The 15,182-nt window shown below is 45.3% G+C and overlaps 1 protein-coding gene across 3 annotated transcripts; it reads left to right on the plus strand.

Annotated features, from left to right (window-relative positions):
- Nucleotides 1-416: 416 nt before the first annotated feature.
- Nucleotides 417-14,992, plus strand: LOC133470200 (MAP7 domain-containing protein 2-like). Of its 3 annotated transcripts, none has more exons than XM_061758278.1 (16): nt 417-913; nt 2,836-2,919; nt 3,151-3,311; nt 5,430-5,550; nt 7,072-7,161; nt 8,482-8,574; nt 8,677-8,771; nt 8,868-8,941; nt 9,238-9,431; nt 9,528-9,666; nt 10,685-10,865; nt 11,004-11,108; nt 11,203-11,266; nt 11,814-11,973; nt 12,629-12,906; nt 13,027-14,992. In XM_061758278.1, the coding sequence occupies exons 1-15, from the start codon at nt 697-699 to the stop codon at nt 12,882-12,884; spliced, it is 2,034 nt and encodes a 677-aa protein (XP_061614262.1). In that variant the 5' UTR covers nt 417-696; the 3' UTR covers nt 12,885-12,906; nt 13,027-14,992. The 3 variants fall into 3 exon arrangements, with proteins under 3 accessions (XP_061614262.1, XP_061614264.1, XP_061614263.1); XM_061758279.1 differs by having other exon boundaries at nt 458-913; nt 12,650-12,906; XM_061758280.1 differs by lacking the exon at nt 7,072-7,161 and having other exon boundaries at nt 426-913.
- The last annotated feature ends 190 nt before the right edge of the window (nt 14,993-15,182 follow it).

Consider the following 15,182-nt stretch of genomic DNA (forward strand, 5'->3'; position numbering starts at 1 on the left):
ATTTGGACAATTGTATTAAAGACAACTACCTACATAATGTATAAATGTCATATTTGTTTTATTTTCCAATGAAGGCTAGTCATTTATACAGCGTGATCAACCAAGTGGGGAAAGATTGTTCGGAAGCCAAACACACACATTTACTGCGAACTGTGGAGACGTTTGTTCGTATTTTACAAGATGACATCATGGGAGCAAACGGCCTGGAAGTCTTTTTACTGACGCGTCATTCAAGAAGCGCTTGTGAAGTCAAGTCACGCACGTACGCTCTCGTGACGTCATAGCGCACCCACGCGACTAACCCAACTAACGCCAATGACGACGTCACTGCGCCGACAGCGGCTCGCCTGCTGACGCGCGCACGTGCGCTCCGGCACGAGCCGAACGAGAACACGTGAGGAGGAGGTCAAAAAACGTGTTCAGTTGGCACCAGAGCACTTTGGACATTTTGTATGTTTTTTACGATTATGGTCAAATGTTAAGTCTTCTGTTGGTTGCTAGGTAACGAATTGATTTTCGTCAAATGAATTCGCCAATGAGGCAGCGGTGACCTGTATCAAATGCCAACCTAATAACAACCCTCCCACATTGTTGCATGGTAGTGAAAGTGTGGCACATTAACTTTAACAAAAGGTGTTGCACTCGTTGTTTTTACATTAGCCAGTAATGCTAGGCTAAATTAGAGCTAGCTGATGAATGGAGGGAAACAGACCGGAAGTCCTCCCCCTCCTTCATCCATCCCTCTCCACGCTTCTCTCTTTCCCAGCATCCCTCTCTCCTCCTCCTCCTCCTCACTCTTCTTCCATCGTCCAGAGTCATCCGAGTGCTTCCCAAGTGTTCTTGGACTGGGATCCGGTCCGGCTCGTCGTCATCATGACCCAGGTGGTTCCGACTCATCCTGCTGCTTTGACAGGTCCCTTCCTCCTTTTCATTCCATGTTGATTTACAAATGTACAAGAAATATGGAAATCTGTTTGAGCATTTACTCCGATTGGCTGGCAACCAGTTCAGGGTGTACCCTGCCACCTGCCCGATGACAGCTGGGATAGGCTCCAGCACGCCCGCGACCCTAGTGAGGAGAAGCGGCTCAGAAAATGGATGGATGGATGGATGTTTGAGCATTTATTCGATGTCCATGTACTAGTACGCGCTTTGTCCTCACAGACAATTTTCTTCCATAATCTTAATATCTAACTAAAGGTCCATCTACTAATTCACTCATTGTCCTCACAAGTATGACAACTTTGGCATACTAGTAGAACAACTACATGCTCCTACTAGTGAGGCAAAACTGTGCAGTAGTAGACAACTGTGTGCTAGTAGTACTACTAGTGGCATTATAAAATTTGACCAGTTAACATCTAGTGCTTCACTATTAATAGCACATCAGCAGATGTCAGTTTGTGCCTGGATTTGCCTCACTAGTAACTAGTATGCCAAAAATCATGTGTAACCGATGTACTTTTTTTGCATGAAGTTAATTCAATTGACTTTTTTTCTTTTCAGTATAGTTTTACTAGTGCGCTGAATTGTCTCACTAGTGAGGACAAAGAGCATACTAGTACATGGATCGAACGTTGCAAATAAATGTCCATTGTCCAATAGAAACCAAACAAACCGAATATTTGCATGAACAAGGTATAGCATGTAAGCCTGCGACTTGAATCCGAAATGCCGCGTGTTGTTTTTTTGTTCCCAAATGCGTGTTGCATTTTTCATGAGCAGTTTGTGGAATGAACGCAGCAATCGATGTGCTCGTCTGCTCTCTGGCAAACAGGCGCTGGCGGGATGTGCGTTTGGAATCCGAGCCTTCCGGGCACACTCACCAGACTTAGTCCACCTCATAATAGCACCGCTATCATGGGGCAGTTAGAGAAAGCATCAGTACTATACAAAAACGCAGTACAGTAATTCCTCGTTTATCGCGCGGGTTAGGTTCCCGGACCGCACCCGCAGTAGGTGAAATCCGCAAAGTAGCGACCATTTATTTTGGGATTATTTACACATTTTAAAGGTGTATGAAGCTCCCCATGTTCCTATTAACCTCTACAATACACTTGTAAACACTTTCTATACTCTTAAACATCTTTTCAGCTCTTAAACATAAGTAATGCACAGTAGTACTGTACACTATGTACATTTTATTCCAAGTCATGTTTTTAATATTATTTTTATAATTATTATTTTTTCTTTTAACAGTTAAAATCTTTTAGGTTAGGGAATGTTTATTTTACCACAAAAACTTACAACAACATACACTCAAAATCCCACGATATGTCGAATTATGCGTGATATAAATATGAAAATAAAAAACCCAATGCACTGCATCCACAACAGCTGGACCGTGATTTGGCAAGGGAACGCTATATAACGGCCTGCAACTGAAGCAGTTCACAATCAATATTGATCTAATAACGTGACAAAAAACCTCAAAATCTAAATAAAATACATCATACTCACCACATATGTTTTGATTACTACATGTATAAATGTGTGCAAATTGTGTGTTTTCCTTGTCGAACTTGGCTGCAAGTTTTGACCTGACCAACCAATCCTCCATTAGTTGTCCCCGAATGTTAATTTTTGCCAAGTATAACAGAAAAGATCAAGACTTCTACTTCGACGGGACCTCTGAACCTCAGCCTTCATGTTGATTGGCAGGTGATCAATTGCATGTGTGCGTTTGTGTGATGGCAGTGTAGGTCTGCAGTGACGAAGCAGGCTGTGGTCACGTTTTCCTCTCCAGCTTATGTTCTATATTTACATCTGAGCCCCCTCCCCCTTTTCCTGCTAAGTGAATCATGTTGTGTTATTCTCCCTCCCAAAAATTTACAGCTCCGGCTCCGCCTCCTGCTACCCCTCCGACCAATAGGAAGGCGTCTCCTTGTCGCTCAGCCTCCAGTCTCAGGAGCCCCACAGGTCAGCTTTGACCACGTTGCTCACAAGTCCCATCCATTGTTGGTCTTTTTGTGCCATGAAATTTAGGCAACCATGCAGTCCAGTGAGGACTAGTGCTATTGAAAATGGATGGATGGAAGTGATATATCATATAATTGATGATGTGCACCAATGTGTACGCACTCGCTCATGAATGCAATTATTACGTAACAATACATGGGAAGATGTTGAAAAGTCAGCGTGTGTGCGCAGAACTGTCCGAGGCACTGCGGGACAAAGATTGTCGCGCTAGGCAGCAGCTGGAGCGCAGCGGCAAGGAGCGAGAGCGCAAGATGGCGGCGCAGAGGCGGAAGGAGCACCAGCGCCGCCTGGCGGCCGAGGAGAAGAGACAGCAAAAGCATGAGGCCGAGAAGGTCAGAGGTCACTTTGAATCTTCTTGACATTCATTTTAAATTGTCCAAATTTTAGCCTGTCAACAGTAAATATTCTCAGAGTTATGCAGGCCTCCATGGAAGCAGACTGCTTATGTTTGTATTGAATGAAAATAACACATTGGCAAATATCTGTTTTTGCTTTGGAAAACAATGATCAACATGTTACGGACCAAACCAGTAAATGAATTATAATTCAATTAATGTTTGTCCACTTTCTTTACTGTCAATTTAAAATCATGTCTTGTTTTTGAATAAAGGAAATTGACATGTTTTGGTTTATCCGATTCATCGAAAACAGTAATTGACAGATTAATCGATTATTGAAGTAATCATTAGTTGGAGCCGTAATCACATTTAATATCCTCACATATAACATCCCCACATTTATTGATTGATTGATTGATTTATTTACCCTTTATTTATCCGGGTAAAGCAATTGGGAACAGTTTCTGACCTGGCCGCAGACGGCAAACGAAAGTAAATGAAAGGGAAATCAAAGCAAATGCAGGACGATGCAGTCGTTGAGAGGAGGTGAAGGACAAAATGGTGTCAGCGAAATGAGGGCAGCAGGATGGTTTATCAATGAGGGTTTAATTGCAGCAATGAGGAGGACAGTAGTGATTGATTGTGACCGGTGAAGGGGCCAGAGGGGCGCGTTGGGGGGGGCTTCATGATCCAAACGACATCTGTTGTTGTATGTGTTTGTACACTCAAACGCCAGCTTTTAGTGTTTGAACAGTTAACAAGCACCCCAGGCAGTTTGGTCCTCAGGGAGCGTCTCCATTGATTTATCGCCTCCGTTTGGGAGCTTATGCCCCACCCCCGCCACGATGACATCATGATGGGTGGCCGAGGCGAGCGATGACATCGGCATCAGCGTATCGCGTGGCGTTTACGGGAACACGACGCCCATGTTGTCAGTGGAACATATTTGAGTTAAAGGAGGACAAGAATCATGCTTTTTAATATCATATTTGCTCTCATATTCATAAGTATTTGGATAATAGGGAACCCCAATTTATCCCCTGGACACAAAAGATGTTTGCAAATGTCTTATTTTGATGAAACACAAAGATAATCAGTCTGCTTTATGCTTATAATAGTTATTAATATTTACTGTTGAGAGGCTGAAATTCCAAGGATTTGGACAGTTTTAATTCAAACAGTGTCTCTAAACGATTAATCGATTATCAAAAATCATTGTCGATGAATTTGATAATTGATTAGTTGTTGATAAATCGAGTAATTATTTCACCTCCTAAAAGTAAGTAGTATGTTATTTTTTAATTCGTTGTGATACGAGTGCGGAAATTCTGACTCGGCGTTCGTTTTTTTTCAGCGCACTCGAATGCACCACCCAGTCACGGCCGATTCCTTAGTCACTGAGGACGTTACGTGGGAATGTTACATCATGTGAGGGCGTTAAATGTGTCCTCGCATGAGGATGTTACATCAAGTGAAGCTGTTACGTGTACTCTTGTGGCGATGTGAGCTCACGGTTCACCTATCCCTGGATTTTTTTTTAAATTTTGTTTTCATTTTAATTATTTGGGAGGGGTGGGATGAGGGACAACCCCCCCCCCCCCCCATCAAAAAAAAAACAAATCTTATTAGTTGATTATCCCTCCCTGTTCAAGAATTTTTGGCATCATCATCACATTGAAATGTTACGTGTCCTCATGTTAGAACGTTACACGTGTCCTCGTGTGGAGACGTTCCATGCGTCCTGTTCCATATGTGGACGTTACATGAATATCAGCAGAGTGAAGACACTTCCACTGAAGGGAGGAAGGTAAGGCAGTGGGAGGGGGAGGAGGGAGAGTGAGGCAGAGAGGGGGGAGGGGAGGGGAGAGAAAAAGAGAGAGGAAGTGAGCGAGGTGTGCCACGGTGCTCTCTCTCGCTCTGCTCGGGTATCAACCCGGCGAGCTTCACGCCAAGGCAGAGCAGTGAAGGAAGGCAGCCAAGGGGCGAGGCTGCTGCTCGAATGCGGTTACCATGGCGCAGCCGTCACCCTGCGCATCGCCGGGCGCGCGTCGCCGTAGCGATGGCTCAGTGAGGGAGTCTCTCTTCTTCCCCGTGTCCGAACGCAACGAACAGGAGAGGCTGGAGGCCCTGGTGCGCCGGAGAGCCGGAGGAGGAGGAGGAGGAGAGGCCCGGGACCACCAGGACAACCGGCCTAAGCGATGGACGTGGGGCGGGCCCCCTGATGGAGTGGAGGGTGAGTGGAATGGATGGAAGGTGGAGGTCATGAAGGAGACAAAGAAGGTGGAGGAAAGGGTGTGGAGGCTGCAGTGCAGGAGCTGCTTTGTCTCCTCCTTCTCGACTCCTCTCGTGCTTTTGGCCTTGGAAACCTGCCACAGGTGTGTGTGTGTGTGTGTGTCTGTGTATTATTAGTGTAGAGAAGGCCACCTCTCACACACGTAACCTTGAACACAACCCTCCGCGTGAACCTTTTCCTTCTATTTCCTTCTACCTTCATTTTGCGTTCCCATAAACAAATGACGCGTTCCGTTCCAAAGCGTCCTCAGCTAGCGTCACGTCGCCGGCGCATCATACGACGCAATCGCAACGCCGGTGTCAATAATTGATTCCCGGGCCGTCCCGGCACCGACCTGGGGTCGTACCCGCCCGGCGGCCCGGCTCACTGCAGCGCGGGCTTGGCCGCCATTACGGTACCGAGACGCACGCACGTGCACGCCGTCGTTGTCTTTTCGCGGGATGTCTCAAGCCGCGATATGCAACAATGTTTTGACTTAGCGTACGAACGACGGCTTCAGTTGAATTCGACTGTTTTGTGTCGACAAGGATGCGGGTGAATCACACTGGTATCCAACGCAAGGCGCGGGGGCCAGATATGGCCCACCGCATCATTTTTTTTCCGGCCCACTACTGTTATTTAAAAAATTTATATAACAACAAAAACATGCAGGGCAATTTTGTAAATTCAAATGTTAGCTAGTGAATTTATGTTGTTTCTAATGAAAAATCTTGCTGTACTTATAAGACAGTATTGACATTTTATTTTTTTTTTCAAATGTTTCTGCAAGACAAAAAGACTTGTTTTAAGATACACAATTTTATTTTAAGGAACCTTATCGAGTCAATTTGCAGTAGTTCCATTGGCAGATTCCCCCCCCCCCCCCCCCACTTATTTTAAGCTCAGAGACAAGCAGAACAGTCCAGATGTGATTGATTCAATGCTCTGAGAATGAAATATGTGAATGAGAATATTCACAGGTATGATTTGTGTTTTTGCAGTGATGAGGTGATTATACGTTTACATGCGCTCATAACGACCCATGATAACTCGGATGTAGCCCGACATGAAAATATGAAAATACCATAAAGATGTAGAGATGGTGTCATTGTTGTGGGGATGGCTCATTTAGGCACATTGTGAGTTGTTGGCCACCATTTTGAAAGTGGTTTGTCTGCTTTGTGGTTCTGAAACTTCTTTGTCACTTTTCCTGCATGCGTACTAATGCTGCGTTCCAGGGAAGTTGGAAATTTCAGAGCCTTGTTGAGGAAAAGTGCATTGGAAAGGATCTATGGATGGATTTTTTTTCATTCAACTTGCTTGGAACATTTTGAGCCCCGAGTGGGATGTTTCCTTCTTCCCAGTTTTCCTGAATGCATCATGAAATGAAGCTGTGTGGAACTTTATTTCCTGTGTGTGTGTACATTTTGCGTGTCTGTGACGCTTTTGCTTTGTCCGCTCTGCTTCCCACCTGTTGGCCAGGTAACACTAAGACCCCGCCCTGCCACCCCATTGGCTCCGCTCTGGCCAATCGGCTGCCCGCTGCTTCCAGCACCCACCAATCCCGTAACGGTACCGATCATGTTGACTCTGTGTGCCCCGCCCCATTGCTGCCAGCTCGCCACTCGCCGGCTTTGCATGTCACCGTGACTCTTTTGGGCCCTGTGTTTGCAGCGTGTGTGTGTGTGTGTGTGTGTGTGTCAGTCAGCTGTATTTAAGTATTTAAAGGTGTTCCTCATGTTCAAATGTGATATCAGTGTGCGTTTTCATGTACGGCACAGCCGTAAACATCATGTTCAAAACATCACCTAGCTACCTTACGTCTGTATGTGGTAATGGAGGTCCCCCTCCCCCACGCTCAGACCAACAAAGAGCTGTGTCACTTCCTGTCCTGCTGGCATTTACTGATGCGTGCACACATTCGATATTGACATTCATCAGTAATGTGATAAAGCAAACACGGCAGAGTAAAGCGGAAGATCATCCATCCAAGAACAAATCCTTCGAGTCGTCAACCAACCTACCACATATGTTTTTTGGATGTGGGAGGAAACCCACACAGCACGGGGAGAACATGCAAACTCCACACAGGCGGGGCCGGGATTTGAGCCCCGGTCCTCAGAACTGTGAGGCAGATGTGCTAACCGCCCATTTGGAAACAGTTCTAAAAAATCACATGCAAATGTATTGAACTTAAAAGTTAAATACAACTGAATTGTACTGAAAAAATATACTTGTACAAAAACGTACTGTACTGGATTAAAAAAAAAGGCTGCTGTTACATTATGCACAGTTTGTACATAAATACTGTGCTTATATATAAAGGAAAAAAAACTACTTTTCACATAAAAGGGAAAAAAAGATTGTACCTAAATAAATCTATGAAAACAAACGGTTCTAAATGATAAAATGCTAATTTATTGTACCTAAAAGTTAAATAGAACTGAACTGTACTTACAAAAGGCACTGTACTGGATTAGAAAAAAAGTTTAAGCCACTCTAACATTGCTCATGCTTGAACATTAAATTTAGTGATTCTTTCGCATACCACTAGAGGGAGCCCATGTACCACTATTGGTAATCACTCCCAATAGATGAGTGTTTCATTTTTGTACACATACGTTTGCAGATTAAACCTCATTTAGGCTCAGTTTAGCCTGCAAATGATTTGGCATCATCTGTAAATGTCACACGAGCATTGATGACGTCTCCTGGTCCTCTTGCGTCCTCATCCTCTGGTTCACAATGAAGCGGATTCTTCATCACCACGGTAACGTGGCGACATCATTCTGTGGCTCGTCCCTCATTTCGGGTGTCGGCTTTTTCCCGAGCTTGCGCTTGAGCGCGCTGACTGACTTCCGGCTGAGTGACGTTCCTTCGTTCTTTTGTCAGTCTGCGAATTCCTGACCCCGCCCGACCCGTCAGATCAACCAATGAGCAAGCAGCTGTCCAACTCGTCCTCCGACCTTCACCCGACAGAGACGGGTGACTTACCACCTCGCATAGAATTGTTGACTAATTAACTCTTCTTCTCGTTAGCCTCTGGAACAATGTGTGTGTGTGTGTGTTTGTGTTGGTCTTTGTCAGCTTCTTCCAACAAGCACAGACCTCACAGAAGTTCGTCCAACCGCAGGAGCATTGCCGCGTTCCCCGAGGACACGGCACGAGCCAAAACGCCCACGGTCAGTCTACAAATAAAAACACACACGCACACACACACACAATGATAGTTTAGTCATTACTGAATATAATGTACTCACATTCTTTCCAAATTTCAGGGAGAGGTTCCTTCTGCACCTGTTCGTAGTTCATCCTTCAGAGCCAACGGTAAAGGTCCTGCTACACCCAAAAGGTACACACATACACAGTCAGACACAGATGTGGATATAATCAAGTAGTATAAAAACCATTAAAACACATTCACTGCCATTGACGGCTTTAGAAGTAAAATATCCATGTTAACTGGGAGGGCCGGCAGTGAATGAGTACTGCTCTACTACTGTTTCATGCCACCAAAGCGCTTCTTTTACATTCGACAGGTGTCCACATGGAAAGTGCCTTCATATAACTTCTGTTGTCATTTGGCGCAGTAGAAGTAACATCGAATTGATTTGATTTGGTAAACTGATGCAGTTGTTTTGGGTACAGGATGCGGTCCAGCAGGAGTCGGGCTGCGTCGCCGTGTTCGCCGGGTCAGTACCCGCCGTCGCCTCTCCGGCAGAGGGCCACCACTCCCGGTGGCGACGACAGGGGTCACCACGGCGCCCCGGACAGGAAGTCCGCCAAATCCGAAACCTCGGAGAAGAAGATGTCCAAATCTACCAGCAGAGAATTGTGTGCAGGTGATGAGCACGAGGCTTTCGCTTCGCCTTTTGCCGCCCGAAGGAGGAGTGACGTGACGTCACAGTGAACTGTCGTATTCCTTTCCCCACGTTCAGAGTCTCCGGGAACGCCCACGGGCCGCGGCGCGGGCGGCACCTTGGACGCGGAGGAGGCGTCGCGACTGCTGGCCGAGCGGCGCCGCCTGGCCAGGCTACAGAAGGAGCAGGAGGAGCGGCAGCGGCAGGAGGACGAGCTGTGAGCCCGCTTGATGGAACTTTTTGACATTCTGTTTCAGCCACAAAGGTTGAGAGTTTGAGGTGCGAACTCATGGAATGTCATTGCCTAGGCGGCTAAGCTTTTTATCGATACGTTAGCGCACCAGAAGACCACCAAACAACTTCTCCTGCCTTCGACTTTAGTTACTAAAACCAACAGAGCCCAATAGGGTTCGCTTTGCAGCCCGGGGGCCACATGTGGCCCGCTCCGTTCTTTAATCCGGCCCACCGTGCGCAGACGTTATCAAGATACCTGTAATATTTGTTGACTTCTTTGTTTTTTTTCCCCCATAAATTTAATTAAAATTATTCCATGAAATAATTAGTTAATCTATTCTTTATAAATTTAAATATTAGTACATTTTACATACACATTTAACATTTTTAAACAATGTATTATTATTAAATAATTGGTTAATTTATTGATTGTAAATAAAAAATACAAATACTCATGTTTATTTATGTATTTTATGTGAATAAAATGTAATAATTGGTTAATTAACTATATTTAATTAGATATAATTAAATTCATGATTTTTTTAACAAATTTTTGTATCTGTACTTTTTGAAATATACAAATTATATTTAATTTATTAATTTGTTTTTTGAACTACACCATTTAAATATACATTAAGTACAGTTAATTGTAAATTATTATTTCAAGTAAAATGTTTATATGTAAATTAAACATTTTTAAATATAAAAGGTTTATAAAGTAATGTATTATTATTTTACTAAACAAAAATAGTATGTTATTTTAATATATATATATATATTATTATAGGTATTTCTGTAATTCATTATCTGAGATAGGGAAAAAAAAACATTTCTAAATACGTGGCTTATTTTATAAATCGAACATGGGCCTTTAGCGCAAAAATTTGCCTTTGAGGTGAGGAGAAGCGATACGATCAAATCAAATCGACAAGAACGGAAGTATCGCGATGCAAAGCCGAAGCTCACTGCTCTACTCGTTCGCCGCTGGCATCTTCCTCCAGGCTGAGGGCCGAGGAGGAGCGCAGGGGTCAGCAGGAGGCCCGGGAGCTGCAGGAGAGAGCGGCGCGGCAGGCGGATGAGGAGCGAGCCCGGCGCGAGGAGGAGAGGAAGAGCAGAGAGGAGGAGGAACGCCGGCAGAAGGAGCAGCGATGGAAGAACATGCAGGAGCAGCTGGACAAAGAGGCAGGCTTCGCTTTTGTTTTTGTTTTGATCGTTTAAGTCACTTAACATTGAGTGTACCGAACGGACTCTATGATGGTTTGCATTTTCCATTAGTGGCGCGCTTGAGCTTTTCTCGCCCTTGTTGTTGTTGCTCCTCAGAGGGAGGAGGCCTTCCAGCGAGCCCAGCGCGAAGCCGAGAGGAAGAGGAGGGAGCGGGAGCAGCTTCACATCCAGGAGGAGCAGGAGAGGTTGCAGAGGAAGAAGGTGTGTAAGGAGAAGCTTCTGCTTCTGGTCCTCCTCCTCCTCCTTCTCGTTGTTCCTCTGTCACCACCTGTCTTATCCGTCGGCTCCTTTGTAGAGAATTGAAGAAATCATGAAAAGAACACGCAAGAGTGACGTGGACGCTCCGCTTGGTGCTGCAGGTACTTCTTCATTGCTCATATGTGGACTATCTACTTTTACAAGATGTATCACCACAGTGGGGCAGCACAGTGCACTTGTGGTTTGCACCTCTGCCTCACAGTTTTGAGGTCACTGCAGTGTGACTCAGCAGCCTCATGCAGGCAAGGAAACAGCTCCCCCTAGTGAACTACGTCAGTACTACTGCAGAAAATGACTGCGTTGGAATTTCTGAATTTGAATCTCTGAGTTTGAATTTGAATTAACGAGTTGGAATTTCTAAAAGTCAACATCCCAAAAATTTTAATCTAAACTCAGAAGGCAGAAAAATACCATAAAAGGTTGACTTTTTTTAATTAAGCTAATGTTCAGCCAATCAAGTTATATAATCCATTGGTCATGTGACACCGACACAAAAAAAAATTCTGTGTTAGAATTCTATTAAAATTACAATGAATTTGAACTTGTGATCCCAAAATCCTAAAGTAACCACACCCCCCCCCAAACAAAAACAAATCTGTGATTCCCGTGTGGTTGTGCTAACGCAGTTGTTGTCTGACGTGTTGTCAGCCTGCGACGTGAAGTCGGAGATTGCGGCGCTCAACCTGGACGAGGACGCCGGGACCCCCGCCGGGACCCCCGTCGAGACCCCCGTCGTCCTGCTGGGAACGCTGGAGAACAAGAGCTGCTTGGACGAGCTGTCGGACGGCGTCCAGTCCATGGATGTCAGGTGAGAGCTTGTGGTTTTCCACATTAAAAAAAAAAAAAAACAATCCATGAAAAGTTTTCCTATTATCACAAAATATCTGCAAATGCCAAATCATTCCGCTATATGCTGATTCGATTTTTGGGGAACTATATAACAGGGGTTCAATCCCCGGCCCCGCCTGTGTGGAGTTTGCATGTTCTCCCCGTGCCTGCGTGGGTTTTCTCCGGGCACTCTGGTTTCCTCCCACATCCCCAAAAAACAACATGCGTGGTAGGTTAATTGACAACTCTAAATTGCCCGTAGGTGTGCATGTGAGTGCGATTGGTTGTTTGTTTGTATGTGCCCTGCGATTGGCTGGCAACCAGTTCAGGGTGTACCCCGCCTCCTGCCCGATGATGGCTGGGATAGGCTCCAGCATGCCCGCGACCCGAGTGAGGAGAAGCGGCTCAGAAAATGGATGGATGGATGAATGATTGCAACACAGCCTAGAAGTAGGAGTGAAAGTGAGAAAGTGCCAAAAACTGTCCGACACCTGGAACAGCGAGTCAAGAAGTAGGATTAAGATGACCTCTCTATAAATCACCCCGAACAATATGCTTTATCAAATGCTTTATGATATGATAGTCATCATTTCACTATCCAATGGAATCTTTTTGTCGATATTTGTTCCTGTAAGTTCTCCGTCTGTGTCCGCTAGCCCCGTGTCCAGGGACGAGCCGGCCAGCGCTCAGGACTTCTCCCCGGTCGCGGACCGCTGCCCCCTGGAGCACCTGATGGACGTCGACCCGCAGGCGCCCCCCTACCCCAAGCTGCAGGCCGGCAGCGGGGTGGGCGACCTTAACGAGAACCTCCTGATCCGAGCGTACAACGGCACCGCCACCGAGTCCTCTCCGCTCATCCGCAGCGTCTGCCCCGGCGAGGTGGACGTGTGACGTGGTGGACGTGGACGCGCAGGTACAATGGCCAAACGCTCGCTACGGTCAACCCCCCTTGACCAAAATCAAGATCAAAAAAAGTATTTCAACAGCAAAATGTTCAACCAAACCATATATGTATATCTTATTTTTTTTTAAGGAAACTTGCATCCTCGGCTTCTCGACTGAGCGCAGCATCAACGATCGTCGTTTTTTTCCCACCAGGAATCGCGACTGCTCATCATCCTGCAAGCTGATCGACACCCTAAAACATCCCAAAATGATCCCGCGTCATCTCCAGATAACTACTTCATTAATTCCAAACCTAACTGGTTGATTTAGTGATTGAATGATGACACATTGCAATAGGCCAAATGTTTATAAACAATAGGCGCCAGGATACTTCCGGGTGGCAGAACACGAGTGACTACCGCTGACCTGAACAGAAACCATGACAAAAACTGTTTGGGATATACCCCACAAGGTTTAAGTTCTTTTCCAATTTACTTTTAAGAAAAAGCTACGATATGAATTTCTATTTTTGAATCAATTTACCTGTTGAGGTGTAAATTTTGGCCTCTGCTGGCTCTCCCCTACTCACGTAGCATCTTCTTTTCAACCAACACTTCACACTTTCAAACTCTGGCAGTAAAGAAGAAGGCTAAAAATCATCATTCAGGCCATTTAAAAATTCCCAGCGATGCATTGACTGTTTTCAGCATTTCTCTGCCTTTGTCAAATGACAAAGTAGGGCTCCACAATTAATCAAATTTTAATCGTGAGCACGATTTTGGCTGCCACCATTAAATGAACCTGATCTTCGGCGATATTTACATTCAAATGCAGACCTTGCTGCAGATCTAATCAAGCATTTTCTCAAGCAGTAGACAGCCAACCACCAGGGGGCGCACGCAAACCAGATACTTCCATATTTATTCAGTTAGCCCTTGGTACTTTTTTTAAATCATTGGGTAAATTCTCTACACTACTTATAGCTAAAATGATAATCCATTCATTTACAAGTTTCATTTTGCAGGGAAAATTGTGAACATATTGTTTGTTGAATAATAGTGCAGTCAAAATACACTACCATGATGAATAATTGTGATTAGTAATCGTGATCACAATATTGATCAAAAATAATCGCGATGATCATTTTGGAAATAATTGTGCAGCACTACAGGGAAGTGTTTGTTTACTAGTGGTGCCATCGGAGAACGCTTCGCCTTTTGCCACCCGGCTGTTTTCCTGCGTTAGGAACCAAATGAGAGGACTTCCAGATGATGTTTGGGAGCAACAGTTGCAACTAACAAAGATGATGATGAGTATGAATCTGATTACTGCAGATCAATCAAACATGTTTCAGGTGACACTGAAAGATCTCAGAAGAAGAGAGAGGAAAGGCTGGTTCCTGCCCAAGTCCATGTGCGCCATCTTCACTGCCACCCGCTTGCATCGGCTCCCAGCTCGCGCTTTTGGGACCCGTGTAAATAGTGTCGACGGGGCAGCAAACGGCGTGACTGGAGATGTTAGCGGCCGCACTTGTAGCTTGGTTTCTCCATGGTTTCTGCGCGTACTGTTGATTTGTAGCCTGTAGCTTGGGCCCCATCGGGACATTTTGTGGACCGCAGAGTCCACGGCGAAGGGTGAGGGGCTAAGAAATGTCACTCAGTTTTGACACCTACACAACTCACAAAAAAAAAAAAAAATTAAGAATCTGCTTTGAAATTTCAGGACTTTGTTGTGAGTAGTGTATGTGCATAGTTGTAAGGCACTGACTAACTTCGCTAACTGCAGTGTGTAGTATGCACTATTATTACTCTGTACTCCGCGCTCACTACTCCCCCCCACCCCGAATATACCTCACCGGTCACCTCTGTGGCCTTCCACCTCAACCGGTTCCATCCGCCAGCACGTGCACCCCAAAGTGGAGACGCGGGAGGCGGTTGAGGAGCGACGACAAGCGAGCGTCTTCTTTCGCTTTCCACTCATCGTGGCTGGGAGTCCGCCATGAAGGCCACCCGTGTCTCCTCCGCCACTAGTATGCTGCAGCCTGGTTCAATATATCATTGTAGATGTGATGCATGGATTACTGCTGAATAGCATAAATAAACTTTATCAAACCATCAAGTGTCTGTCCATCGATCTACACTATCTATGCCAGCGACGTATAGTGACAGGCAGAGCTCTTCCACCAGATGGCAGAAGGTCCAATTAACCTGTGTTTCTTCCTGTTGTTATTTGTACAACATAATAATAGCTTCAAGCACTAGTCACATACTCCTCCTTCACTAGTGGTGCAAGTAGTGTGCAGAT

This window comes from Phyllopteryx taeniolatus, chromosome 20 (assembly GCF_024500385.1).
Source record: "Phyllopteryx taeniolatus isolate TA_2022b chromosome 20, UOR_Ptae_1.2, whole genome shotgun sequence".
NCBI classification, from domain to species: Eukaryota; Metazoa; Chordata; class Actinopteri; order Syngnathiformes; family Syngnathidae; genus Phyllopteryx; species Phyllopteryx taeniolatus.